Source organism: Sinocyclocheilus rhinocerous, unplaced genomic scaffold (assembly GCF_001515625.1).
Source record: "Sinocyclocheilus rhinocerous isolate Xijiao unplaced genomic scaffold, SAMN03320098_v1.1 scaffold574, whole genome shotgun sequence".
In the NCBI taxonomy this organism is placed as follows: Eukaryota; Metazoa; Chordata; class Actinopteri; order Cypriniformes; family Cyprinidae; genus Sinocyclocheilus; species Sinocyclocheilus rhinocerous.
Window position 1 is genome coordinate 1,788,366 of NW_015659919.1, and position 27,202 is coordinate 1,815,567.

At 37.0% G+C, this 27,202-nt stretch overlaps 2 protein-coding genes across 2 annotated transcripts in view; one reads left to right on the forward strand and one right to left on the reverse strand.

Moving 5' to 3' along the window:
• Positions 1-18,100, forward strand: part of LOC107724300 (hippocalcin-like protein 1) — a 34,485-nt gene extending 16,385 nt beyond the window's left edge. The window contains exons 2-5 of the mRNA XM_016533160.1: positions 11,234-11,380; positions 13,285-13,566; positions 16,077-16,182; positions 16,844-18,100. Of these exons, the coding sequence (XP_016388646.1) occupies positions 11,285-11,380; positions 13,285-13,566; positions 16,077-16,182; positions 16,844-16,941 (582 nt within the window). The 5' untranslated portion in view covers positions 11,234-11,284 and the 3' untranslated portion in view covers positions 16,942-18,100. The remainder of the gene's footprint in view (positions 1-11,233; positions 11,381-13,284; positions 13,567-16,076; positions 16,183-16,843) is intronic.
• Positions 18,101-19,929: 1,829 nt separating this feature from the next.
• Positions 19,930-27,194, reverse strand: LOC107724297 (keratinocyte-associated protein 3-like). The gene is made up of 6 exons (XM_016533153.1): positions 27,044-27,194; positions 26,040-26,233; positions 24,719-24,778; positions 23,836-24,027; positions 20,542-20,688; positions 19,930-20,286 (listed from the first exon to the last, which is right to left on the reverse strand). The coding sequence occupies exons 1-6, from the start codon at positions 27,054-27,056 to the stop codon at positions 20,086-20,088; spliced, it is 807 nt and encodes a 268-aa protein (XP_016388639.1). The 5' UTR covers positions 27,057-27,194; the 3' UTR covers positions 19,930-20,085.
• Positions 27,195-27,202: the final 8 nt, after the last annotated feature.

Here is a 27,202-nt window from a genome sequence, read left to right on the forward strand (position 1 = left end):
ATAGAAATTGTGGGGGTTTTTTCTGATAAAAATTGCAAATGCGATTAAAAAAAAAAAAGTGCTGTTAGTAGGGGTGCACAATTTGGTCAAAAATTTTGTGTTAATTTTATTATGTAAAATAATAGTAATAATAATAATAATAATAATAATTATTATTATTATTATTATTATTATTTTATAGTCATATTGATATATAATCACAAAATTTTTGACCAAATTGTGCACCCCTACTAACAGCACTTTTTTTTTTTTAATCGCATTTGCAATTTTTATCAGAAAAAACCCCCACAATTTCTATTTTTTCCCCCAAATCAGACAGCACCACCACCTATCACACAAAATACCTTAGAAACCGCATAGAAATGTGCTAAAATACTCAGAACACTCAAGCATGGTGGTGGTGATTTTTGCGCAGACAAAGTTAAGTTTTCATTCGCTTTTCTTCTTGAAATGGAGAGATGCTTGTATTCTACATAGTCATATACAGCTTACTCATCGAGTCACTGCAAGAAAGCATTTCATTAAAGGCTAGTCAATATTGTCTTTTGTTGAACAGAATAACCCTCCATCATTGCATGTAATGGACTGCATTCCTTCTGCAGCCACAGTGAAAGCAAATTATTGTTCCTGAAACAATACATGACAGATGAGCAGTTATACTCTTTCAGCACCATCTGCAACTCTATCCAGCTTATGATGCAACACACACACATATCGTGTCTATATGCACGTGTGGACACACACACATGTGCTCACGCACGGGTCACAGAGGTCATCCCGTCTCCAGTGATTATCAGGCTTACACGCTCAGAGCGGGTCCTAGTCGCTTTTGTTTATTATGATCAAGCGATCTGCCTACAGTACGCTGGCAGGGATGCCAGGAATTTCTTTATGCATCTCTCGTGAGGGTGGAGGAGGGATGGTGTAATAACGGCACACTACAGCCGACGTGTCGGAAAGCTTGTTAATGGAGGTGTAGGTCATACGCTGGGGGAGATGCTCATAGCGCATGTGTCCATCTGTCTGCTTATGCCATATTTTTCCTGCATATAATCTCTTTTCTCTCTCTCTCTCTCTCTCTCTCTCACACACACAATAATATCTCTAATGCTCATGCCATCATATGCCCCTACACTGTAAAAAATGACCGTGAATTTAACGGTAAAAGACTGTAAAAATGCTACAGTAAAAACCTGTTAAATGGTTAACGGTAAATTCCCCTACTATATACGGTGAAAAACTGTATTGGACATTACATGTATTGGACATTAATTTTACGGTTACAGTGTACTGTAATCAGACTGATAGATAAGTGTGTGATTCCTGTGTGACCCTCATTAACTGTCATGATTAAAACAGCAATAGTGTCAGAGCGCTTGTCTTGTGGTTAGCTTGCAAACTGAAACACACAAAGTTTGGTGAATTTGATTGTTTGGAGCTTCAGTTAGATGATGTGATTGTAGATTTTTAAAAGTTCTTAAAGATGTTTTTATTTGTATTATTATTATTTTGTTTTTTAAAAAAAGTGAGTGGTGTTTGACCATGCAAAATTAGTTGCTATACAACTGCTGGGGTGTTCTGGTGACACCTATCAAGCTATTAGACCATGTATGAAACAAATAATTATGCAAGTTACTAAACACTGGTGATGTATAACTTTGAAACATTATGTCGTCATCATATCCAGAGTGACCTTCAGTAACTGATGATTCTGGAAGTCTGGACAAAAATATTTCAAACCTGGAAGACTTTGGGCATGTAATGCCATTGTTGTTTCCATGTTTCTTAATGTCTGTTCATATAATGCAAGGATTCCTAAAGTTTTTGTCAGCCAAACCCCTTTGACATAAAATATTTACTTGAAACATCTCTGAGGAAGGTAATATTTCAGTAATTTAACACATTCACATGTTCACAATTTTCTGATGTCGGTTAATTGTCACATTGACATGCAGGTAAACAAAATATTTCTATATGTAGAGTTCAATTGTTTAAATTATCTTTATTTAACATTTTTATGATTTAATTAATTATTAGCTTTATATCAACTTGCAAACCCATTGCATTCTTACATTAAGCCCAGTTTGGGAAACCCTGGTTTGATGTATAGTTTAATGCATTTCCATTTTAAAAAGCGGAATATATTTTCTTTCTCTTTGCTTTTTTTTTTATATCAATTTGCTACATTTAATGGTAAGTTTAAAAGAAGTTAGATAATATCTAATCTAAAAAATAGTCAGAATACATGACCTAAAATGAGTAACCTAGATTATGTTACTAACTACAGATTTCAGTAATGGACTACAATTTGTAAGTAATCCACCCAGCACTGAGAATACAGATATTAAACCAAAAATGTATGTATTGATATGTTACTTTTTTGAAGTAAATTTATTAAATGCTATCCTTCCGTTAAAAACAGTACTAAACAGTTAATTTTGCTGAAATACATGATACATGGAATAGTTTTGATGATATATTGATTGTTTCTGTTGCTAAAATGCAGTGGTGTATAAAGTACCTGAAAGCCATACTCAAGTAAAAGTACAGATATCCTACCAGTAAAGTAAATTAAAGGTACAAGTAAATGCAAAATGGAAAATAAGCAAATAAATAATATAAAATGTTCATACACAGCTTGAGTAGCAATACAGATTAATAAATAATGTTTTATTTTTAACATAAAACGCTGAATACTGTTATTTGAAATGAATTTAAAACATAAAAAAATAGTCTAAATGTGAAATTAAAACCGCCAGTAGGTGACAGCAAGTGACTGTTAATGAGTGAGTCATTGAGATTCAACCGGTTCATTCAAACGACTGATTCATTCAGAAACAAAGCATTTGACTGTGTTAACGAGTGAATCACTGAATCATTTAGTCAACCGATTCGTTCAAAAAGCTGATTCATTCAATAAGTAAACACCGCGTCCTTTGCTCAGAGATGCAAAACAGTGCTGTGGTCTTTGTTTGTAACTATTTTTGTTAGCAAAATTGAGCAAAAACAAGCATTATTATGTCTAAAATGTAGGCTAAGTCACTTATTGCTTTACTGAACTTGTATAAAATGATTATTAAATATGTTCATGCTGATATCTGCAGAACAACGGTACTCTTTGTGTGATATAGATTAATTTAACTAATAGAATAATAAATGAATGCATGCACTCTGTGTGTGATGTCACCGTTGGGTGAAGTGGTCATGAAAATGTCACCGTTGGGTGAAGTGGTCATGGCAGTGCTTTATCGTGAATAAAACACAGCTGCTGTGTGTTATAGCTATATATAACACACAGCAGCTGTGTTTTATTCACGATGAAGCACTGCCATGACCACTTCACCCAACGGTGACATTTTAGCAACAGAAACAATCAATATATCATCAAAACTATTCCATGTATCATGTATTTCAGCAAAATTAACTGTTTAGTAATGAATTATGAGGAACTATGTCAGGAACTATTTTTTAAAGGGGTCATATGATGCTGCTAAAAAGAACATTATTTTGTGTATTTAGTGTAATGAAATGTGTTTATGCGGTTTAAGGTTCAAAAAACACATTATTTTCCACATACTGTACATTACTGTTTCTCCTCTATGCCCCGCCTTTCTGAAACGCGTCGATTTTTACAAAGCTCATCGGTCTGAAAAAGCGAGGTGTGCTCTGATTGGCCAGCTATCCAGTGCGTTGTGATTGGCCTAATTCCTCAAGCGTGTGATGGAAATGTTACGTCCCTCACCATACTGTGATGCCTGTGGCAACCACATGTGACGACCCCGGGCTGGACTCCGCTTCGTCCGTCAGTGGAATCTTCCACCCAGCGAGGCTGGGGTTATGACAGAGACTTGGATATGGCAGTTTGCATCATTTCCCAATGCCAATCATTTCCTGTCCTCTCTACTGTCCCATCAATAAAAATGGTAAAAAGGCCAAACACCTCTCCATACACACCCAGCCAGTGCTCTTCCATCTCTCTGATGGGCAGCCAGCTGAGATCAGTCGAAGTCCCTGTTGGCAAGAGGTATGAAATGATGTCTACAATGTGAGCTGACTGAAGGGACCTCACTCACCGAGGACACAGCCTCATTCTTATTTTTACCTCCTTCATTAGCGTCCTTTCTCCATCTTCCTCTCACTCTCTCTCTCTTTCTTTTTCTCAGTCTGTTCTTGTTATTATGTCCTCTAGCCCCTCCCTCTCTTGAGTAATGTGAAGCAGATTCATTGATTCAGGTCAGGGCTCGACTCCTGCTGTCTTTATTAAAAGCCATACATGACAGCTGGAAGAAACGAGTCCTGCTGTATAATGCTCTCAAATGTTCAACCAAATCTAGAAACATCTAGAAATGGCTTTAGAGTCTTTTCAGACACTGATGTCACGTCAGGATTGTTTAGCAGCTAAACCGTGATTTAAAATCTGCATTTAGATTTACTGTGTTGTACTACACTTGTGGAATGAGATTGGCAGGCAGCCTTTAGCCTCCGTAAGCTCCGAAATTTGATGGATTGGGGATTTCAGTGCAGTGTTTTTAAGCAGAAGGTCTGTCCTTTGGCTCATGGGAGATGTTCTTGTATATTGTCAAAATGTCAGCGCAAGGATTCATTTTGTGAAGTGTGTGTGAGTGGTGAAAAAAACAGGTTGTAATTTCTTTCCTCACTACCACACAGAAGGGGAAAAAGACAACATAGTGAGCTGCCTTATTGTCTAGTGCCTACATACTGTAGGCAGCTGCCTTCTAAAAAAGTATACTAACCTCATGGAACCTCCGACTGATTGACCTGAATGAATTGGAGCACTCTATAAAGGCAGCCACACAAATAGCACTCCAATAGAGATTGCTATTAACATGTTGCTAAGCTAACAGTGCACTACTCTGATAAGCATAAAAAATTTACTTTTTTTTGTTTCTTGTCATTTTAAACCAAGCGCAAACCCCACTCCCCATTTGTTTTCATTGGGCAACTCAATCACATAGTTACCTGTCAAGAAAAGGTCAGACTTCATTGATTCAACTCAGAGCACAGAAAAAAACATCCAGCCGCAACAAACAATAATGCTACTTATCAGTATGTGCTACCAACACTATACCAAGGTTAAGGTTAGGGATAAGGGTTAGCAGGGGTGCACATAAAGTTTTCAGTCTGGTTCTCATGAGAGCACCTGCGATCTGGTTTGGTGCGCACACTATAGTGTGACTCCTTAAAAATAACTGTAAAAATAAAATAATTAATATGTGCGCATGCGGCCAAAATACACAGCACCCACAAATATTGTAATATAAACCATATTAAAATATAATTGTATATAATTATAAAAATATAATTCCTATTTTAAATGCTTTTTTTCTTTTTAGAATAAAATATATTTATAATATACATTTCCCTCAATTCGTCTGTCAGTTTATTTCCTTTGTCTGTTATTTAACATGTTATTTAGTGTGATCGTTTATATCGAAGTCCCCTTCAAACATATTGACAAACTAAGGGCCAGATTTACTAAACAGAGCAAATTAGCGTTAGAGCGCAATTCCATAAAAGCGCCGATGGGAGGGAGATTTGCGGGAGATTTACTAACAATGCGCACATTAAAGAACATAGATGCAGCCAGATCATTTCCATAATGACCAGCACAATCTACCAAGAGCAGCACAAATTACTGCCTGCTTTAAGACATGCATTTTTGGGCTTCAAATAATGCCGCAAATACCAGTAATTTGAAGAGCGCAAACGTTAGTAAATTGCAATGCGTGATTCATTTTAATACTCTCCTCACATAAATTTTGCGTCTGAAAGGGAAACTTCTACAAATGCATTTTCAACAAGGTCAGGTGCAAAATTAACTGTGTCCACGCCTTTTCAGCGCTAATTCTTCACTGCGCGTCTTCTCCTGACAGTACTATTTTAGCGCCAAAAGACATTTACGCTGGTGCAATCTGTTAGTAAATCCGGCCCTAAATTGTAAAATGGACTGTGGTCCATTAAGACTAATGTGCAATGAAATGAAAATAAAACAAATAATAATAGACTACTAAAGCTACTTTATAATATCTATTCATTGATTTTTATCCATCTTTATAATGTATTGTCTGTTGATCACTAAGGGGTTTTCTCAGCAAATATTGAAATGCTGTATGTAGTATGTTATTAATTTGATTCAAACTGTTAATCAGTTGACAGCCTTGAATTTTTTCAGAGCATTATGGGATTGCCTTCTCCACAAGGGATACATCCTGAAATGGTGGTGTATTAACAGCCGGAGTAATTATGCTATCTTCTTTTTGGAACAGCTGGGCGGCTATGATTTCTTAAAATGCTGCCTACAGAGACAACTCAATAGGTTTTGGAACAGGACTTTTGGGAAAAAAAGAGAGAGAGAATTTAAAAAGGGAGATGGTTCATGCAAAGGTTGCGCAATTAGAATTAAACTTTAGAGGAATTAAAAGGGTCTTAAGCAAATGAAATGAAGGAAGGGATAGAGCTGGCGGATTATAAAGGAAGAGGCAGAGAAAGAGATGGCGGCTGATTTAGAAAGATCAAAAGTCGCTTGTCGGGTCAGATTGATTCTCTGATTACCTCTGTTTCTCATAAATGGATGAGCGATAGAAACGCAGGAGTGGGGAGAAAAATCAATTCTGTCGTCCTCTTTCCTCTGCCTTTCTATAGATGCAGGAATAAGATACTCTTGTTGTGAGATTCATCTTTTGGCTCTTTCTCCCGTCCTCTGATACACTCTAACTCCCTCCTTTCATTTCTCTTTTCTCCTCTCGGCCTTGCACTTTTATTTCACTGGTGTGCAGTGGCTCATTTACTCTCTGCTCTCTTGCTGGCAGGGATTTTAATGAGGCTCTTGTGTTTCAGATATTCAGCCTCCTCAGCCCTAAGGCTTTCCCACACAACAAAAACAACTCCGGGGCGAATTCACTGAACAGTTGCGGCACTTTTGAATGCGGTACACTAAGCGTTCGCAATCCTGCACTAAATGCACTGATCATTTAAATGAAGCATGTTTGTCAAGGCAAACATAGCTGTGCTTGAAGATTCTTTTGTTTATGTTGTGCTGACCGATACTTCAGGTGCCACTATACTGACACCTGATGGTGCGGATGCAGCATTGAGCAGACGCAAGGTAAACAGTGCAGTTCTTGGTGAATTTACACCTCTGTCTTTTTCCCAGAGAGCACAGCATTCCTCTCCTTTTCATCCATCCATCCATTCCTCCACAGTTGGATTAGCAGTCCAGATGTTGCTGACCCACATAGAGTAGAGGAACAGCTGTCTGCAGGATGGGGTGGGAAGGCTGTCCTGGATTTTAACAGTCAGAACAACCACTAACACATGTGGGACACTGTGGAGAGAGAGGATTACCCCTTAAGCCCAAACATCCAGAGGGATGAACAAGAGAAACTGCAAAGAACAAGAAAAGGAGAAATTTTGTTTGAGGTTGCGAGGGGGTGTGTGCGCCAGTGTGCCTCGGCATATCTGACTCTCTTGTATCTGCAATCATCAGGGGTTTTCAAGAGCACTTGTCCCACTTCTATGTCATAAATAAGCTCTGTTTGTAATTTGTTTTTTGTGCACTTTTGTATTTGCAGACTTTTCCAGATGAACATTTTATTGCTCAGAGGTTGCTCGTTCATAACACAGGAGGCTTAAAGTCAACATGAAATCAGATATGATCCCATTTACTTTTTTCATGCTCTTGCCTGGTATTACAGTGAATGATTTATCAGTGTACATTAGGTAAAAACTTTTATAATATTTTTTTCTACATTAATAACTGCTGTTTTTTTTAAAGATTAATCAAAGAAACCTGAAAAAAGTAACACAATTTCCATAAAAATATTAAGCAGCACAACTGTTTGACATTGATAATAATAAGAAATGTTTCTTGAGCAGCAAATCAGTATATTAGAATGATTTATGAAGGATCATTTGACACTGATTGACATGGGAGACTTTGCCAACACAGGAATTAATTACATTTGATAATATATTAATAAAATATTTAGAAAACCGATATATTGAATTGAACAGATATATTGAATTTCACAATATATTTTGATATTTTTACTGTATTTTTGAGAAAATAAATGCAGCCTTGGTGAGCATAAGAGACTTCACTGAAAGCATAAAAAAATCTTACCAACCCCAAACTTTTAAATGGTAATAATAGAATCGAGAATAGCATAAAAGACCGTTCTTGCTCAAATCTCTGACTTCTGAGAGCAGACTTGCTGAGTGCGATCTTGGCTAATCTAAGCGTAGTTTGAGAGCTTGTTGAAAACCCTAGGGAAGACTATTAGGGTGTTTTTTGCAAGAGAAAATTATAAGAAGCAGGATATTTAACCTCCTTTCTAAGGAGAAACACAATATTTAAAAGATCTCACTGGTGATTTTCCCTTTGGGATTGGCCGAGGGACAGTTATGTGAGAAAATGTGAGTGGATGAAGTCATTTCATTCTTTATACATTGCCCTCATCTTCCTCCAGATGTCTTTTGTTCCAGTCTTCTTGGCTGGAGCTAAGGACATTTTTTTTAGGCAGGCTCGGTTCAGCCTTCCTTTATTAAGTCTAATGAGTGTAGAGTGCTAAAACTAGCGTGACATGTCACAATGTGAGTGATGACATTTAAGCCCTGGGGAACGGCACTCCTTTCAATATATCAGCAAGGTGTCTGCTACGCAGAGAGAGAGACATGTCGCTTGACATTGCACTGATAGCCAGTTGGAGTTTTTCAGGCGCAGATGCAGACACAGTTACTTCGTCCTGTAGTTTCAGTTTTATATTACCTCTCCATTTTCTGGTTCCTGTAGAAGGCAACATAGAACACAATTGCTGTAGATATCCAGCAATTATCCAAAGGGCTGGTTAAGGCACAAAATGAGACGGCATAATGGAAACAATATGCACAGCACAGAGCCATTTGCGTGTCTGCTGGTCAGTCCAACACCAACACTCGGCGGTGATGCTCTTTCATCACCACTGGGCCTGCCGCCAGTGTAAGCTGCTCCTGCTCTGCATTCTTGCCATTGTTGTTATTTTTTCTTTCCCATCAGCCCTCCCCACCCACACTCCCTCGTTGGCCTCGTTGTGATCCCTGTGCTAAATCATTTGCTGTAGCTTCAACCCTAAATGGCTAAGTCTGGAGATCAGCCTCAAGCTATAAGTATAAAATGTTTGGGACATACAATCACAGGACTCAGCTGAGGTTAAAGACTTTGAACCTTGGAGCCTGATGAAGTGGGGACAAAACCAATGCCATTATTCGGATGATATCCTGTGGTGGCCTTTTGATTTTGCAAAGAAAAGCATGTATGAACTTGTAAATGTAGGATCACTATAATTGCAATTAAGGCCGTGCAATTTTGGGAAAATGTTTTGATTTTTCAGATAAAATGGCAATGCCGATAAAAAAAAAAATTCTGGGCTTGTTTGTAAGGCTGCATGGACAGTTTGGCCAAAATGTTATGATTATATATCACTGTAACATTAAAAAAGTATTTAAGAAAAATAATATAATAATAATATTATAACAGTAATTTTATTTTATAATAAAACTAATATTACAATACTGACATTTATAGCTAGATAATTTTTTTTTATTTTTTAAACACTGAACATCAACCTTTTTGGTGGAAAACTGCAGGGAGCCATTATAGCTTCTCCTTTGTCGACGACAGCCAGTTTGTAAGTGCTTCTCATTACAAGTTTGGGATGATGAACAGTGCATGTTGCATTCCCAAATGCATGTTATAGGCACCCCAAATACAGAGCAGATGGAGTTTGTGCGGAGCAGCATTTACTGTGACTTGAGCCGCTTCGAGAAACTGAAGACACCGGCTTATGAGCTGCTCACGTGTAAATGAACACAGTGCTATGCTTCACTCTGAAATAAATTTAATTACATTGCAGTCTTTGCGTCATATTGCCATTTCAGATTTATTGTGATTAATTGTGCAGCACTCATTGCAATGGAAAATAGTTAACTTTAATACATTTAGACTGACTTACTTGAAGGGATAGTTCACCCAGAAATGAAAATTCTGTCATCATTTGCTCACCCTCATGTCATTTCCAACCTGCTGTCTTTCTTCTGTGGAACATAATACAAGATATTTTGAAGAACTGCTTTTTTGTGGCTGGTTTTATTGCAGACCCACTACTAGTTACACCCCTAAACTGAAATCTGAACTTTATCACTGTTGTTTCATAAAACAATGACTTCTCCCCCAGATCATGCATCTGGAGAGCTCAAAAAATAGTTTTAAATGAGGTTTTCCTCATCTGATTCCTCTCCGCTGGGGTTTATTTCTCCCTCGAGAGTACATGCACTCAGCATGGGGTAGGAAAATCTAATCAGACAGACTGCTATCATCCGTAATCGTGCAAAAATTAGCATCCCTGAAAGTGATACAGTTTGGAGGATGTTCTTTTTCTCAATGCTTATGTAAGGTAATTTAGCTTAAACTCAAACCGGGCTTTTGCCTCTATCGCATACTGTCAGATAATCTTTCTTCATTGAGCTCATACTGCTCCCTGTGTGTTTGAGATAAATGTGCCTTGTGCTCAGTGCTGGATGCTTTCATATATCTTGGAGAGTCTTGTTTGTGTGTACTGATCCTCCTCCAGTGTTTTTACCGCAGTGCACTGCGCGGTCTCGGATCGCTGCCCATCTCGCAGTATTTGTTTGCGGCTCTGTTATTAATTAGCGCAGGTAGCTAACTGTGTTCTCAAAACATCATGAGAAAATGGCTGTTTTTCTGCCTCACATTTGGACCAATTAATTTGTACATTTCCTTTTGCAGCGTTACAGACGTTTATATATTTTTATCAGAGCACTTTTTGTGCCCAGGAAGTGAGAATGAGTCAGCTCAGAAGGGTACTACCGGTAATTCACTAATGGATATGTTCATACACACACATATATGAACACACGTTCGCACACAAACACACTGTCTCTAATTATCCATGTAATGTCAGGGGAGACATTAGAGTTCACTGAGCCCTGATGGGTGTCACACCAGAGCAAGAGAGTTCAAACACACGTTGTTATGATTTGGAAGAAGCCTGTGGTTTTTAATTAGCTGAAATTTCATGTTCACGATGCCGTGACGGCGTCTAATCACTTGACCCCTGGCCTCATAACTAAAACTCCTTACCACTTGAACTTGTAACCTAGTCTAAAATGTTTTCAGGTCTCACCTCATTGGCCCTCGTATCATTTTTGCCGACAGGTCTGACCCGGGGCCTCGGTGTTGTCACTGCGCACACAGAGACGTATCATCATGGGAAAACAGAACAGCAAACTCAGGCCCGAGATGCTAGTGGACCTGAGGGAGAACACGGAGTTCACTGACCACGAGCTGCAGGAGTGGTACAAGGTGGGAACATCTTGAGACATGCACAGGTGCCCCTAAAAAGTATCTGGGTACTTAAGCCACACAAAATGTATTAATTTCATTGCATTAGCAAACAAAATATCAAACCAAGCATCAACAAATTATGCTAGATCTTTTCTCAGACCTAATTACACTACTGAGACATTTTGCATTTACTTTTTTGGTTTTCATTGTGAACGTATAAATTTGAAGGTATTTTATTTATTTATTTATTTATTTTTTCTTGAAAATCTCCACTTGGTTTGATAGTGTGTTATCTAATGCAGTGACATTCATACATTTTTAAGTGCACAGCAAAAAAAATATTTTCCTACATACATCCCATATGCTTATTTTCCAATAAAAATATCTAAACTTGACAAATGACAAAGATATTAGGTCTTGTTTTCTGAAAAACATATCAAAATTAATTGAGTTTCTACATAAAACAAGAAAAAACGTTTGCCAGTGTGGTAAGAATATTCAATTTAAAGGGGTCATATGATGCTGCTAAAAAGAACATTATTTTGTGTATTTGGTGTAATGAAATGTGTTTATGCGGTTTAAAGTAAAAAAAACACATTATTTTCCACATACTGTACAATATTGTTTCTCCTCTATGCCCCGCCTTTTTGAAACGCGTCGAGAAAGGAAAAATTGAAATCGCATCATATGACCCCTTTAATTCATTCGATTTTTTCTGACCCCACTGGCAGATGCTCATAATCTCACTTAATTTTCATACATTTTTTTCCACATATTTTATATATCCCATTTTGCTTTACAAGTAAATGCTTCTTAATTAAATAATATTTAGATATATGTACTGGAAAGCAATACAAAAATACGTTTGTATTTTTGTACGTATCGACACGTTGGAGTAGTATTATGTACCCTTAAGGTACTACTAAAAACATTTTATAGGTACATAAGATGCAAAGTTGTCCCTTTAAGGGTACTGTCCCAGTGACAAACTAGTATTGTATCGGTAGCACTTTATTTTACAGTCCTGTTACACATGTACATACTATGTACTTATTATAGTAATTACAATAACTAGTTAATAACTAGGTACTAACCCTGAACCTACCCCTAAACCTACCCCATGTAGTTACCTTATATTACAGTACTTTCTTAGGTAGGTACATTATAAATACACTGTAAGTACATGCAAGTTCACGTACAGTAAAATAAAGTGCAACTATTGTATCTCTAAGATACCATTATTTGCACTTTTTTTTTTCTGAGAATATAGGTCTATGTGTTGTTTATACATAGACTATATGCATATTTGAACATAAAAACCCCCTCCCAAACATATGGTTAAATATAGCATTTAATGTATGTCTCTATAAGTGGTGGTCATGGGAAATGACTTACTTATCCTACCCTGGAGGGTGCCTCAGAGGAGACATGAATGCCGCTTGTACAAGAAGGTTAAGGGCCAATGTTTGTCTATATGCATGAATTTATGAGCTGACCAAATCACTTTCTATAACAGCACAAGAATGATAAAATACACAAACTATATAATTACATTAGTGCTGAAAACAGTTCCTGTCTTTATTGGGAAGCAAAAAAGAGAGAAATATGAAATTGTATGGTGAGTTCATTTTAGTATTAAAAAATCACTTTAAAACACATTATGTTGTAATTTCTGCAAGTAGGAACTTCCCAGGAGGACATGAATGCAGCAATAGATCTTCCCACTTGGTATTAAACTGGCAAACACTTGGCTGATTGTGAAAGTTGAAGACTTAAGTGGAAATTACAGCATCATCATGAGAAATTATTTATGAGTTTGGGGGTTTTGGGATGCTTGTATCTGACCTGAGATGTCATATACTAATAAAGGAGCCTCTTAAAACATGCCACTGATGGCAATATATGTTGTTCACTCTAAACAGGGGTTTCTGAAAGACTGCCCCAGTGGGCATTTGAACGTTGAGGAATTTAAGAAGATCTATGCCAACTTCTTCCCATACGGTGATGCCTCTAAGTTTGCTGAGCATGTCTTTCGTACGTTTGACACCAACAACGATGGGACCATTGACTTCAGGGAGTTCATCATTGCTCTGAGTGTGACATCACGGGGAAAACTGGAGCAGAAGCTAAAGTGGGCCTTCAGCATGTATGATCTGGACGGCAACGGTTACATCAGCCGCGAGGAAATGCTGGAGATTGTGCAGGTCAGTGGCATTCTGGGACGCTTGTGCTAAAGTCTGCAGCTTAAATCCACTTCTAACATAAAACAAATGTATTTATATTGCATCCATACACTAATTTTCTCACTGCTATGATGATTTTGATAAACAAATATGATTTTTCAGACTTTAGATGTTAGATGCTAACTGCTAACGTTTGGTTAGCTTGTCTCCCAGCTTTGTCAAACTGATGTTTAGCTGGTTGGCCAGTTGGTCTCCCAGCCTGGCCAGTTGACAAGCACCCAAACTACCAAAACAGACCAGCTTAACCAGATTGGGCAGGCTGGGAGACCAGCTAACAGCCTTAGGCTTTTTCAGTAGGGTGACCATTGAAACACTCCACAAATACACTGCGAAAAAGCCTGATCAACATAGCCTGCTGGTTACCAGAGCAGTCGTTTAGTGATTATTTTCTACTATAACAGGACCTGAACAGTGTGCAGGATTATTTTGCACACAGTTTCAACATCTCTGAAGCTTCTGGCAGATGTTCTAATAGACAGCAGTCCACTGGAGACTATTCAAAAGATGCATGAGCCCAATTAGGCATAGTAAAGATCCATTTTCAAAAGCACAAACCTAAAATAACATTTGAAAAGTGAAAAAATATGTAACTACTGTATACAGCACAGTTTGTGAAAATGAATGTAATTATTAAATATTATTTTTGTAATGCATTTGTAAAGTCATAATTTTATATTATAATACTCTTTAGATCTGTTTGCCCTGTGCAATGGTTACCAATTAAAATTTTTCATAGTGTAATTTTTTGGTGAATTGTATTAAAACCAGTTTGGGTCCATTTGACCGGCAAACTGCGTAATAATTATTACTTATAATAATAGTATATGGAAATTACAACATTTAAAAAAAACAATACAAATGTATTATCCCCATTTTTTAAAAATTCATAGATATACAGTGGTGGCCAAAATTAGAACACTAGTATTTTCTAGTATTTAAACTTTTAACAGTACTGTAGCTTTGCAGGTAGGTTTCTTGAAGTACTGACACTAAAGCAAAAAAATATAGAAATAATTGACTTAAAACCATTTTTTAGCTGGTGAAAATACTAGTGTTCTAATAATTTTGACCACCACTGTAATAACATGACATTTCACAGATATTTTGACCACTGAACTAGAAAATGTCCTGGGTTTCCATTTCAGAAATCTGCTCACCTTTTCTTTCAAGCAAAGTTTTCAGCAAGGATTTGTGATTTGTAAAAGTTCATGCTTAATGAGCATACTAGTCTTAAGTTATGACGATCAATCTTGACTCAAAAAATCCTCCTGTTCGCTGACTTCTGTGCTGACTTTGTGTCCTTATAATGTCAGATGAAAGAAAAACACTCGCTTTTATCTTTGAAGAAATGAAAGAATCAAAATACTTGAAGAAAACAGATGCGATTTTTAATTTATGTTGAGCATTTCTTTTTACCCACGCAATATATTACTTATTAACAGTGCAGCCATAGCCTTTCATGCTCCTCTTATTCAGCCTGCCTCAATATTTTTCTTCTTTGATGTGAAATGATTGATCAGATCAGAATTGATCATTAAGAGACAACTATTATATATTTTAACTATTTCTGAGGTATATAGTATGTATAATGTGCATATGCTACACCATCTGATTCTAAAAAAGTAGCATTGTATTTTGACTAAATTACATTAAATTACAAGGCAGCATACTGTGTAGTATTTAGAAAGTAGTGCGCTTCAGTTCTGCACACAGGCAGACATTCTCCTTCTACACCAGCTGTCACTTCTAAGTGTACATACAGTACAAGTCTGCATAATTTGCAGAAAGCACAGAGATGAGCAGCCTGACCCCTGGTGGAGAGATCAAACACAAACATTAGCGCGCTGTCCCAGATGATCGCTCCCCTGACAGCCTGTGCTGTAGTACAGGAGCTATTAGCATGTGTTTAGCATGCTCAGTTGGTACCAGTCTCCCTCAGCTCAGATAGGCTTGGCAAAGCTCCGTTCTGCGCGATGCCCCTCGACTAGCAAAGCCTGTGGGGAAGATCACAGAGTTGAGGGAGGGCCGTAGCATCCGCGTTGAATCTCTTCTCTGTTGGATTAACGAGTTAAATTTAACCGGGGTTTATCCCCGTGTGTGCAGAACGGCGAGATTATCCGCAAACTCATGGAGGTGACAGTTGGCTGGCACTCAGAGATTGCAGCGTGTTGCATATTTTATCACGGCGGCTGCTTTTAAAAGGTGGAGGGCTAAGCCAAGCACCAGTAGTCTACCCAACTGTGAATCTCATTATCCCTCAAAAACATTACATAATTGATTGACTTCTCTGATTTAGTGGGTATGGCAGGTAAATGAGCTGAGAAAGCCTGTGTGAAGTTTCCCTGCTTGAGTTTGCTTTCTGCTTCATGGCTCGTGGTGATCAGAATATTGGATAAGCTGAACCTGTGAAGGCCAGATAAAAGGTGGTCCACTGATATTTTAACTCGGTTCATGAATCATATCTTTAACAGGCCATTTATAAGATGGTGTCATCGGTGATGAAAATGCCCGAGGATGAATCCACACCAGAGAAGAGGACAGATAAGATATTCAGACAAATGGACCTGAACAATGATGGTAAGATGTGGACCAGTTCTTGACTGTTTGAATTCATTTTGAATTGAAATCACAAAATGGCCTGGTGTGATTATTAAATAGCAAAAGTGTGTGATTTAATTAAATAAATGCAGTCTGCGGACATCAAGCGCATGTGTAGGCCTCATGAAAGGCAGTCTCAAGTAAATAAATCATATATATCAAGTAGCCTATATAAATCATAAATAGCTATCTATATAAATAAAAATTATATAAATACTGTTGTACAAAATACAGTTGTAAAAAAAGCTTTTTTGTAAGAAATGTATATGGTGTGTGACACTGGTGTACAAAATACAAAAAAATTAAATAAAATAAAAAATCAAAGAATTTTATTCAGCAATTATGCATTAAATTGATCAGTAAAGTGAGAGCAAAGACATTTATAAACATTTATAAACATGTTCTTTTGAACATTCTATTCATCAAAGAAAACAAATGTATCACATTTTCCAAAAAAAATCTATCTATTTATCTAGATAGATAGATAGATAGATAGACTGTCAGTTTAACACGTTAACTTAATTAATCAGCTGATAGATATAGATAAATCCGCTGCACCCCAATTCATATCAGGCCAGCTCTTGCAGTGTCTTTTCTCTCAACTTTTTTTCTCCCCACCATTTCTGTCTTCCTATTCTAGGCAAGCTGTCTTTGGAAGAGTTCATAAAAGGTGCCAAAAGTGATCCCTCCATTGTGCGGCTACTGCAGTGTGACCCCAGCAGCGCTTCGCAGTTTTGAGTCGCTCCAGACAAGCTGCACTCAATGCATGAAAGCTCTTATATCTCATTCTTCTTTGTGTTCCAGACAAGAGTTTTAAGAAAAAAAAACGTGCAACAATTTTACTTTCCGTTTTTCCCAGAAGGACATGCGTACATCTGAAGAACAAAGACAACACCTGCCAGGACATTCTTTGTCCGCTGCGTGTCATCCGTCCTTGTCTCTGCAGAAGCTGATGGAGTTCTCGACTCCAAAAATATATAAAAAAGCGGCTGATCGTGTTCCAGGGTCCAGATTTTGGAAAGGAATGTTCCTTTTTAGGAATCGTGCATGCGCTCTTGATCTTCACCACCCTTGTTGTGTTTAATATCTGTGCTGTTTTGTTTCTCTTCCCCGTTGTTTTGTGAGGGCACAGTTCCCCATCTACTTTTTATATTGATATTTAAGTGTATATACAGTATAAATGCATATAGAAACATGTTAGGACTACAAAGGAAGGCAGTTATAGACGTCTTTTTACTCACATGCATTTTATGGCAGTATTATGTAGCTTCAGGCAGTGTCCAAAACTTCGCCTCCAATTGACCCAGTGGACTGACGGACTGAATGTTGGGATTTTTCTGCTCTGGCGCTCATGATCTTTATTTTACAAAGAGAAGGCTGAGGATCCCATTCTTGAATTCTGTTCATTTAATTTTGTTGTTGTAGATATGTGGTTTGCTTCCATATTTCGTAATTTTTTTTTTTGCATTTTTATGGTGTTTATTTTACCAGTGGTGATTTTATTACTGTCGAACCGAGACGTGAGACACTTGGTGATGTATTATGCCGTTTGGAGTAAGTTGTTAGTCATTCGAGGCTTTTCAATGCATTGTGGGAAATTTTTGCATCAGGGAACAACATTCCATTGAATGGAAGACACTGGTAGCACATATCATTTGAAGCGCTTCATCTGTGTGCGTGCGGTTATGCGCGTTTGTATGTACGCAAGAGTGACGGTTTGCATGTTTTTGTGTATGTATGCGCCTGTGCTAACTTTATAGTATCACTTTGTGTAGTTCAATACGATATCTTTGTATGCAAGTAAGTTTTTGAACCCCGATTTGAAGCAGCAAACTCGTGACACCTTTATCCTGTGTCATATGGTACTCAAAATCACAATCTTAGGTTTACATCAACAGCATAGACAGGAATGTACAATGCTATAAGTTATAATCATGTCTCACCTTTAGATAAAGAGTTTGAATACTGAAAGCGACCACTAAGGGCTTATTTCCACTCTTGAATGAAGAGGTGTAAGGAGAAGGCCACTGCTTTGATTTTTCTTTTCGTTTTATGCAACGACTGACATTCCATGACCTGAATTCTCCAGGTGCTCCTGCTTTTGTAACATACAGTATTAGCTCGTGAACTCCATACATGCCCACTCTCAAAACGTGTGTAGCTCTCTCACATTGCTGGCATCCATGTTACTTCCATATTTGTACCGAGACCATATTTGATGCTGCACCCTCTATGGCAACTTTCCTCTATTATGTTGCATGAAAACCTCATGCGGGGACATAATGATTGTCCCCTTTTACTGACGTTGAAAAATATACTTCTGTGTTTAGAATGTCACCTGAGAGTGATTCTTACACAACACTGTCCTGTACATACTGTTCACTTAATGTTGTGTCAGTAACTTATTGATCAACCTGGTCATTTGATCACAAAGTGTGCTGCATTCAGAGTTGACTTAAGAAAGCCTTGAAAATTCCAATACAATTCCTGATTTTGGATTGAAGGTAACAAAATTTGAATAGATTGTTAAGGAACCTAAAATAATTAAACAGAATTTAAATGTAAAGAAATTCATGTAATTTAAGTAGAAATTCAGAAAAGCAATGTTGACATTGTTTCAAATTATTTGAAGTTTGAAAGTTTTATGCTGTAGATAGATAGATACAGTAGATTGAAGGTAACAACCAGGATTCAAAATTTTAATTTAAATATGAATATCATGAATGTAAAGAAATTAAAATGCTTATTAAAATTAAGTGAAATTCAAAGAAACTCATATTAACTCATTTTAAAGTAGAAAAGCAATGTTGGCTTCACATTGTTTGAAAGTCTTGAAGATGATAGACTTTTTATTGTTTTAGTAAGCTACGATATTCGTTAATGATACAGTTTAATATTATTTAGTACGTTTATTAGCCTAAATTGTTTTAAGATTTTGTGGAAATTTTGCAGCCAATGTATTTAAAACCTGACACACGCACACTTTCTCTAGACAGCATAAAAGTTTTTAAATATGTATGTTTAGAGTATGAACACAAAGTGACGGCTACATGAGTGACAAAACAGATCCGACCTGTACAAGCACCAGGGGCGTAATTTCCACTGGGGACAGGGGGGACATGTCCCCACCACTTTTCAAAATCACGTTTGTGTCCCCCCACTTTCAAATTCGTTTGTTATGATTTTTTAGTCAGCAAGGAAAACATTTGCCAGGAGTTTATCCTGGCGAATGAGTACAGGAAGCATGTGTTTGGTTCTTTCATGTGAGAAGAGGAGACAGGACAGTATAGAAGGGTGGATGGTTAGGATATACATGGAGAGATGGGATTGAATGGATAGATGGAGCTTTTTGCTTTTTCTATTCTAAACACCTGCGGTTTGGTGGATGTGTCTCTGACAAACATCCTGTGCAACAAGTGATTTATTTTATATTTTCAGGTACAGCGGTTAGTTTGAAATAAAAGTTTGTTTAACAGTGGAAATTGAGTCTCACATTATTTAAACATTATTCAAAACATTAATGGTGAACATTTTCGACTTTATAAAATGATTCTCTCAAGTCTTGGCGATCGGCCCCTATTAAACAATAAAGAAAGTAAGACATATTTTTCTTATACATAGTTTAGTAGCCTACTATTCTTTTTGCCCGAATTGATCATTAATCAACTTAATTATTTCCTGGATTTTGTATCACCATAGTCCCTAAATGTATGTACATGCAGGAAATGGGATTCAAATCGAAAACATTTTCCCCCATTTTGTGTCCCCCCCACTTCTCAAACCAAAGTTACACCTTGACAAGCACCAATGTAACTTTTCTTCAAAAGGGTTTAAAATGCACTTGATCCCTGAATGATGCCAGAGCCACGGTTCGGTTCAAAATCAGATCCAGATACTGGACCTTTCCAGCGCCGCGCGGTTGAACGGGGATGCGGAGGGGTGCTGGCGGTACTGACCGGAGGACGCGGAGCGGAGCGGTGGCCTGTGCCGCTCTGGGGGTCTAATAACGGACAGCTCCTCGTCTCCTTGGCAACGACGGGACTGGAGTGAGTAGCAGGGCTCGGCCGCTCTCGGGGTTTTCATCTGAAATGGAGCACAGGGATGCCACTTTAGAGTACAGTATGACTGCAGTATGAGTCAACGAACACACCCTCTCTCACACACACAGTCACACACGTGTTAGTTAGTCTCAAGCATCTATTAGGAGAACCACATGAGTTGTCAGATGTACAACTGAAGACTCACAGGATGAGTACACCTACGCGAAAGCGCTGATTATTTTTATTAGTGCAAATCTGAGCTCCTTTGTGTGTCAGTGCAGAGCCGGCCAGCACATACCAATCTACTCTCATCTTGTAAATGTTGTTTGCGGAGGCACCAGGGCAGACCGAGGTAGGAGATGGAGACCTTAAATAAGCGGCATGAGAACACCATCTCCACTGCACTCATTAGTATCAATGGGACCCACAGGACTATCGTGGTGCTCTGAGAAAGAGAGAGAGAGAAATATATAGAGCCTTCAGTTATTGTATATTTACTGAGTGCACTGCATACTGTAGATGATCGTGACCAGTGCACTTTTTTACTGTTTACAGTTTGTTCCAGAACAATTTTGCATCCCCAACCTTGCTGTAGCCTTCATTATACCTTTTTTGTTTTGTTTTGTACAAACAACAAGAGTATAACCAAATATGTCAGGGGTATATAAGAAAAAAAGTATAGAAATACATTGTAGCCTATCTTGGTAACTCTACAATAAGGTTCCTAACTACATTGGTTTACATAAACTAACAATGAAAAATACCTCGGAAGCATTTCTTAATCTTAGTTAATGTTAACTTAGTAATACATTATTAAAATTAAAAGATAATATGGAGCCTTTTCACATTTCCTGGGTTCTCAGAAGCAGAAGTCATCATTAGTTGGTAAAGGTGAGCAGAAATTATAACAAATTTGTTTTATTATCATTATTATTTTATTTTTTGGGCGTTTTCATTTGCCCTATAAAAGAAAAAAATGTTAGTCATTTTAAAGGGATAGTTCACCCAAAAATGAAAATTCTGTCATTAATTACTCACCCTCATGTCGTTCCAAACCCGTAAGACCTTCGTTCATCTTCGGAACACAAATTAAGATATTTTTGAAGGAATCTGAGAGCTCTCTGACCCTCCCATAGACAGTAAGGGCCCTTACACGATCAAGGTCCAGAAACGTAGCAAGGAGAACGGTAAAATAATCTGTAAATTGCATATGCTGTTTTGTGTCAGCTGTGCCATGCGGATACGCTGAATACGTCGTTTACGCTTTGATTTGAATGAAAACAATGTATCCACTGTGGCACAGCTGACACAAAACTGACACTTTTGCGCACAAAAAGTATTCTCGTAGCTTTGTAAAATTACGGTTGAACCCCTGATGTCACATGTATTATTTTACCGATCTCCTTGATCGTGTAAGGGCCCTTGCTGTCTATGGGAGGGTCCGAGAGCTCTCAGATTCCTTAAAAAATATCTTAATTTGTGTTCCGAAGATGAACGGCGGTCTTACGGGTTTGGAACGACATGAGGGTGAGTAATTAATGACAGAATTTTCATTTTTGGGTGAACTATCCCTTTAATCATGTTAGTGTTATACATCAAGTAATAATGATAAAAAAAAGTCGCTAGAATTATGATTGTTAAAATGCCATCACAAAAATGCAATTACGTCAAAAATAGACATGAGCTAACGAGCTAACAATGAACAGTTGTATTTTTATCAACTAATGTTAAAGATGAACAAATGCTGCAGCAGATGTATTACTCATTGCAAGTAATGTTAATGTAACGCATTAACTAATGTACTAATGTTAAATAACAGTAGTTAATGTTACCTTATTTTAAAGTGTTACATCCTAAACTATTGCATTGTTTGTATTGCTCTGTATTGTAAGTTTTTACTTTTAGATATTGTTTCCAAATACATTTTAATGTCAGTTTTAAATATTTAAAACATTTTGACATAATGAGCAAATATAATTAACATAATGAGCAAATATAATAATTATATATAAATAAGTACTAGATTTTTATCACCATCCAGTGCACTGTAGCATTACATCGGCTTCTACAAAATTAACAACAATCTTAGCTTTTTTTGTAAATAATATACTGTACATTATACTCACCTATCTACACATCATAACGTATTTTATTTTATGTTGTATACTAACCCATATAAAAGTCACCTTGATATCTGGTGTGGATGCAGCATCATGCAAAAGCAAAAGCTTACAGCTACCAGTGCCACTGAAATGGGTTATTTACAGTTTTTCATAATTAGTTTATTCCACTAATGTCATAATAGTGGGGTTACTGAGATAAAACAAGTAATTTTTTGGCTGATCATGTGATCGTGGCCCCAATTAGGCTACTGATATGAATGAAGGCTAAAACATTTTGAACATTCACATTACTATTAATGTCTCTATGTGTAAAACTTTTTAATGAGGAAGAAATTACTAAGTGCACTTTTAATGAGTAGAGACTCACATTATGAACAAAATGATCTGATCCAATGTGCTCCTTTGAACAGCTTGAATAAAAATAGGGATTATGACAGAAGAAAATGTTATTCCTACAAATGTGCACATTTTTTATTTTAAGTTAATGAGCACAATATGATGAAATCCAGTGGAAGAATATTGCATCAGAAAAGCTCCAGTTTAATATTGACAGCTCTGGCAATTCCAATAAACCCCAATTTAGCCATTAAAAATGTTAATATTGAAGTTTCGATATTTAGACAAGTTTATAATCACACTCTCAAACCAAACCAACTGTGCATTAAGCCAAGGGCCTTGAACCTTTTTTTAGGCTGACGACACCTTAGTGAATAGAGAATATAGACCTTAGTCAGGGTATAGTGCCATATTTCATTTTTGACAAGAATGAAAACAACGCTGTGAGGGACAGAAGTGCAGTGCGTTTAATTGATTTGTACTATAATTTACCAACATAGCAATTGTTCAGCTGACAAAATAACTTTCCAAAGAAACTTTCAGTAGGCAAAAACACCATAAAATCATTTTGTGAGTTGTGAAAATTATGTGATATAGTAGGCCTACCTTTATACATTAAAAAAAAACTTTTTTTGATGATAAATTCAACCTAGCAATTTCCTTGACTAAGGTCTGTTGTTACATATTGCATAAAAATGAATGTTTTTAAGCCCTCATTTAAGTATGGCGAAAAATAGTGTGTGAAATATCATATCAATTTATTTGCATACTCTTTTATGATGTTTACATTGCAAAGCTTTGAAAAAATGTAATTATTTATTCACAGAGTCACACATTGCATTGTTGCTTAATACATTTGAATGTGACAGGGACAATTAGACATTTAGCTGAACTTTAGCTTCTTAACGTGAGCTTCAGTTTGAAGTTAATTGACTGTATTATTGTATTTTTGTTTAATATAAGCTTGCCTGAGGTTAATTAGTTCTACTGCAGACCCTCTTGTCAAAGATCCCTGCATTAAATAATTTATAGACAATTACTGGTGAACCAGAAACTTATTTGAAATGTAGCCTACATATTTTTTTTTTCAATAGTCATACAATATTTTCTCTCATTTCTCCTTTGGTACTTACAAAAATACGCGTGGGGTCAAAAGGACAGTCATTGGCGATGGTTAGGTGACTCCTGCCATCTCTATAGCCGCAGTAAGCAAGTAATCTCTTGTCGCCATGAATGATGGTCTTTACCAAGGACACCATCAGTCCAATGACTGAAGCGGCAGCCACTAGAACAGCTACAGCACTTGACACAAACAGTGACCAGGTCTACAATAAAAGAGAGTTGTTTTAGCAATATTAGCAAAGAACAATCAACTCAAGTGCCAGGCAAAGGATTTGTCCTTGCAGGCTTCTCTGTATCACAGGGGTTTTGTCAATTCTGAGCTGTGAAGGCACTTGCAAGCTCTCTGACAAGCCAGTGATCAAACGCTAGCGAGCTCGACACAAGTCCTGATGAATGAGAGAGGAAGCAGGTGTGTGCCACTGAGACAGAAAGACGCAAGAGAGAGAAAAACGTACGGAGAAAACTGACAGAGAACACACAAACACATAAATCAATGACAACACTTTCGTGGTCTTGTTCTCTTTGATTCTTGAAAGAAACTTTTTGAAATTGCTCAGGTATTGGAGCAACCATGGTGGACTAGCATAGGATGAAATTTGCATTTAATACAAATCCAGCTTTTATCTAAAGCACAGGTCTATGCTATTAGAACATGATGTTCATGAAAAAAGGGCTGAATTTAATTAAATACAAAATTATTTTCATAAAAAATTTAGAGCATTTCCCCCTCAAATTTTCTATATCATAATTTGTCCAGAAATATTTATGAGTTATGTTGAAACTCTCATTACATTTAAAACATGTAATAGTACAAACATATAATAGTAATAGTAGCAGTATGGTATTAAAAGATTTACAATTTAAATTGTAAATGTACTGGACATTTTTACTTACCAGCCCCCTGTTCTTCCTGTTTTTGGACAGAACAATAGTCAGTATACCAATAATGACACCCTATGGATAAACATAACAGCACATTATTCCGATTTATTCTTGGCCCCAAAATTATTTGAATGCACATACTGTATATTAATAAAATAGCCTCATTTCAAAATGAATTAACACCATTGCTCTAAAAACAAATCATGAAATGAAAACAAATAGAAATTCTTAAAGAACAAATAGCACAAGCATATATTTCACAAAAAGAAGTAATAGTCGTGAAAACCTGTTAACTGTAAGTTCCTGTACTATATATGGTGAAAAACTGTAATGGACATTTCATGCAATTTTATGGTAAAATACAGTTTTTGGAAGTGGAAAAAGAATGTATAATTTACAGTGAAAAACCGTAAATTGACATTCCCAGAATTCCCTGCGTTACATTTCACATTTGAAGTTTTTTTTTTTTTTAAATAACTATGTTTCTTCTTAGTTTTTTCTTACATTGTTGGTTGTATGTTACATCTAATGTTGTTAAATTAATGTTTATTGCATTATTTCAGTATCCTGTGTTTTGTCATGATGGTGTTTAGTATTTGAGTGAATGACACTGTGCACCTTCTATATATATTAATATTTTCTTTCTCAGCTTGTGGAAAAGCTGTTTGTGATGAGCTTTGGTTCATCATGTGACTTTCTCATCACCACCTGCTTTTAGTGGTTATCAGTGTATTACAAAGGTATTAAACAGATTTCAGTACTTCAATAGGTTGGTATATTAACATTACATCAGTTATTGAAATACGGTTTCTAAATGTAAATTTCAGTTAAATCCGTAAAATCTAAAATGTTGCTACCATATTTTTTTACAGCTAAATTCTGTCAACCACAGCTGCCAGTTTTTTTTTTACCGTAAATTTTACAGATAATTTTTTTTACAGTGAGGGTTTTAAATGATAAAAAGCATTTGGACACCTTCTGGTTGTCAAACATTAGTAGAAAATGTTCATTGTAGACGAACTACAGCTGTGGTTACTCTGCTATGTAAAATAAATAGCTTGTCTTCCGGTATGCAAAAAAATAAGATAAAATGAAGAGTTCAGAAGCAAAAGCCTAAGTGCCATGTGAAATTTTCACTTTAATGGCAATGAAAAGAACCTATTCCTTGCCATAAAAGTCAAATTACTGAATCTACACATAGGAGCCTGATAAAAATGCTCATTTTAGAAGAAAATTTCAAACAGCACTTAGAGGCTTTTGCATCTGAACTCTTCAAATATTCCTCTGGTTGATCAGCTAATTGCCCACTTTACGTGAATATGTCGTGCCTCACCAGCAGGCCCGTTGCCAGGGCGATGATGTTCGAGATGGCGCTTTCCATGGCCTGTCCCCACTGGAGGCTGAAGTGTCTCAGCACCACACCATGGACCAAAGCACCCAGCAGGAAGTTCACATGCCCTACTAACACCATACTAAGGCCCATCTTCATCAGCCCCTTCTGCTCCTCCAGATTGCCACAACACACCCCTGAGGATGGAGAGAGAGAGCTGATGGGATACCAAATGGAGCCAAGAACTCTGTGCTGAATTTACTGTCAGTCTATGAATTTACAGCCTCTCAACAACATAAACACTGAGTTAAAGGGGTCATATGATGCTGCTAAAAATAACATTATTTTGTGTATTTGGTGTAATGAAATGTACGAAAAATTGAAATCGCATCATATGACCCCTTTAAGACTTGGAGAGAAGACAAGGGTCGTATTTTGACATGGCTGTGCTGACAAATGTTACAGATATTTTGCTGCTGTGCTCTGGAAAGGGCTGTGAAAGCTGAAGGAAAGATTAGAAGTGGAGCAGAGCGGTGTGGGTGGACATCATTTCACAGCAAACACAAAGGCTCCACTGATCCACTGAGGACAGGGTTTGGGCTGCAGGAGAGATGTCACCTCAGTTAATCATTACACACTCTGTACACTTGGCACAGCAAACTCAACAGATAATGGTTAGACTTTTGGGAAAAGAAAAAAAGTTTGTGACAGTGCTGATGTGGGAGAAGCTACAGTTATCATAAATTTAAAATATGATGTTCTACGTAATATGTCTTGCAGCCTGTTGTTTGTTTGGTACAACCATAAACAGACCTTCTAACCACACGCTTTACGACATATGAAACAGACTGTGTATTTATTTAAGAGACAAATGCATATTTAGTACAACTATTAATTATGGATTTGTCAGTATTACAAACAGAACAAAAATTACCTGTCATTCTCAACACAGATTTAAATTCATTATGGGTGCATGAAGATTTATTATGGTTGTCTCAGTAACTCACCTGAATTCCCCATTTGAACAATTTCCAGTCTAGTTTAAGTCCTTGGTTAGGTCATGGCACTTCTGAATATATTTCAGAAGAGAGGAGCTGCGCCTCCTGTCACTACTGTCCCGATCACACATGTGTTTGAGTGCAGACTGAAGGAATGTGCCCCGGATA

What these genes read in the sequence shown, in the direction of transcription:
- LOC107724297 (XM_016533153.1), bottom strand. An exon ending in CCCTGGCAACGGGCCTGCTG is followed by an intron (nt 24,779 to 26,039) that starts GTGAGGCACGAC and finishes GTTTATCCATAG; the next exon opens with GGTGTCATTATTGGTATACT. An exon ending in TTGACCCCACGCGTATTTTT is followed by an intron (nt 20,689 to 23,835) that starts GTAAGTACCAAA and finishes TCTCTTTCTCAG; the next exon opens with AGCACCACGATAGTCCTGTG.